The sequence below is a fragment of the Sinocyclocheilus grahami genome, unplaced genomic scaffold (genome assembly GCF_001515645.1).
Source record: "Sinocyclocheilus grahami isolate Dianchi unplaced genomic scaffold, SAMN03320097.WGS_v1.1 scaffold33077.1, whole genome shotgun sequence".
In the NCBI taxonomy this organism is placed as follows: Eukaryota; Metazoa; Chordata; class Actinopteri; order Cypriniformes; family Cyprinidae; genus Sinocyclocheilus; species Sinocyclocheilus grahami.
The window spans coordinates 1-1,877 of NW_015521738.1; the positions used below are offsets into that span (position 1 = coordinate 1).

General features: G+C 36.3%; 1 protein-coding gene across 1 annotated transcript; it reads left to right on the forward strand.

Moving 5' to 3' along the window:
• Positions 1–88: 88 nt before the first annotated feature.
• On the forward strand, positions 89–1,817 carry LOC107580417 (MKI67 FHA domain-interacting nucleolar phosphoprotein-like; the record flags this gene model as incomplete). Its single annotated transcript, XM_016266128.1, has 4 exons — positions 89–229; positions 794–902; positions 980–1,191; positions 1,753–1,817. Coding segments are annotated over 4 exons (527 nt in total), but the record flags the coding sequence as incomplete, so codon positions are not given.
• Positions 1,818–1,877: the final 60 nt, after the last annotated feature.

The window sequence follows — 1,877 nt, forward strand, 5'->3', positions numbered from 1 at the left end:
GTGTGTGTGTGTGTGTGTGTGTGTGTGTGTGTGTGTGTGTGGGGCTTACTAGCATTTTTTTTTTGTCTGAATGTGATATTAATTATGATCTCCCCCTCAGGGTCAGCCGCTTTCTCCTGGAGTACTTTATGCTGGTCATCTGCCTCGAGGATTGTTTGAACCTCAATTAAAATCTTACTTTGGACAGTTTGGCAAAGTCACTCGAACAAGAGTTTCCAGGAGTAAAAAGGTACGACGTGCTTGTAGTCGTATTTTAGGCGTTTTACAATCAATTGGGTTTGTAACACAATGAATTTATAAGTTCTGTAGAAAGAGGTAAATATTAGGGAAGTGGCTGAATACAACTCCTAACGGAATTCTGATGCAATTTCAATGATTATTTGAAATAAATATGAGAATTCTATAATGAAACATAAGATTCTCTTGGATTCATTCAGTTAACTCCATAAGGTCCTGTTTGATTCTAAGAGGATTCTTAAAGAAAACTTGATCCCTTTGGGGTTGCTTCCAAATATTAATAGAAATTCCATTAGAATTTAGAGTGTTTACTTTTATGGAATTTTAATTTATCTGTTTAACATAACGGCACAGCCTGAAAATTGTCTTTGGCATTTGTTGCCTTGGCTAAGATAATTGTGCAGACAGTAATTAGGTACATTTTTGCTTATTGCCAACTCCATTTTGTTGTACAATGAAACCAATGTGCCAACACTATAAACACACGAGTCATACCAGTAAACAATATCTTGCTTTGAAGATTTCAATGCAAGTATTAAACTTTCTTCTTCTGCAGACCGGACGGAGCAAAGGCTATGGATTTGTGGAGTTTGAGTGTGATGAGGTTGCTAAGATTGTGGCTGAGACCATGAACAACTACCTTATCGGAGAACGGCTCATAAAGTGTAAGTTGAGAGTAAAAGGTTTTGCATGTTTTCTTACATGATGTTGTCTAAACTTTACTGTGTTTTGTCCTGTTCAGGTCAAGTGGTGCCACCTGAGAAGGTCCATGAAAAGCTATTTGTTGGTTCCAGGTTGGGCTTCAAGAAGCCAAAGCAGCCTGCAGTTGCTCGTTATAACAAACAGCATGCTGAAGATGATCTGAAGAAAGTTGGCACAAAGCTTTTAAGCAAAGAGTCTAAGCTACGCAAGAGACTGGCGGCAAAGGGCATTGACTATGATTTCCCAGGATTTGTAAGTACTGTTTTGTAATTTCTAATTGGAACATTTAAAGGAATAGATGACCCAAAAATGAAAATTTTCTGAAAATGTACTCACCCTTAGGCTATACAAGATATAGAAGAGTTTGTTTCTTCATCTAAACAGATTTTGATAAGTTTACCATTACATACTCTGCAGTGAATGGGTGCCATCAGAATGAAAGTCCAAACAGTTGATAAAAACATAATAATCCACATGACTCGGTCCATTTAATCTCATGTGAATTGAAAAGCTGCATGTTTGTAACAGATTCCTCATTAAGTCGTTTTATCTCATATTTTGACCATCACTTCTGGTCAAAATATGAGTCCATAATAACACTTCCTCCAGTGAAATAGTTCATCCAGGATCCATTGGTGAACAAGGGCAGTAATGCTAAATTTCTCTCAATCTGTTCCAAAGCAGAAAGAAACTCGTGTGTATCTTGTATGGTAGAGTAAATTTTCAGCAAATTTTTATTGTTGCGTGAACTATTCCTTTTAAGATGCTTATTGTTGTATTTTAGTGTGACCAGTTTGTCTTTTTTTCTTTCAGGCAGCTCCGATTCCAGCCAAGAAAGCTCAATTAGAAGCCAATGGTTCAGTAGGCAGCAAGGTAAGCTCAAGAATTAAAAAAAAAAAAAAAAAAAAAAAGTTTTTTTTTTTTTTAAATTTTTTGCC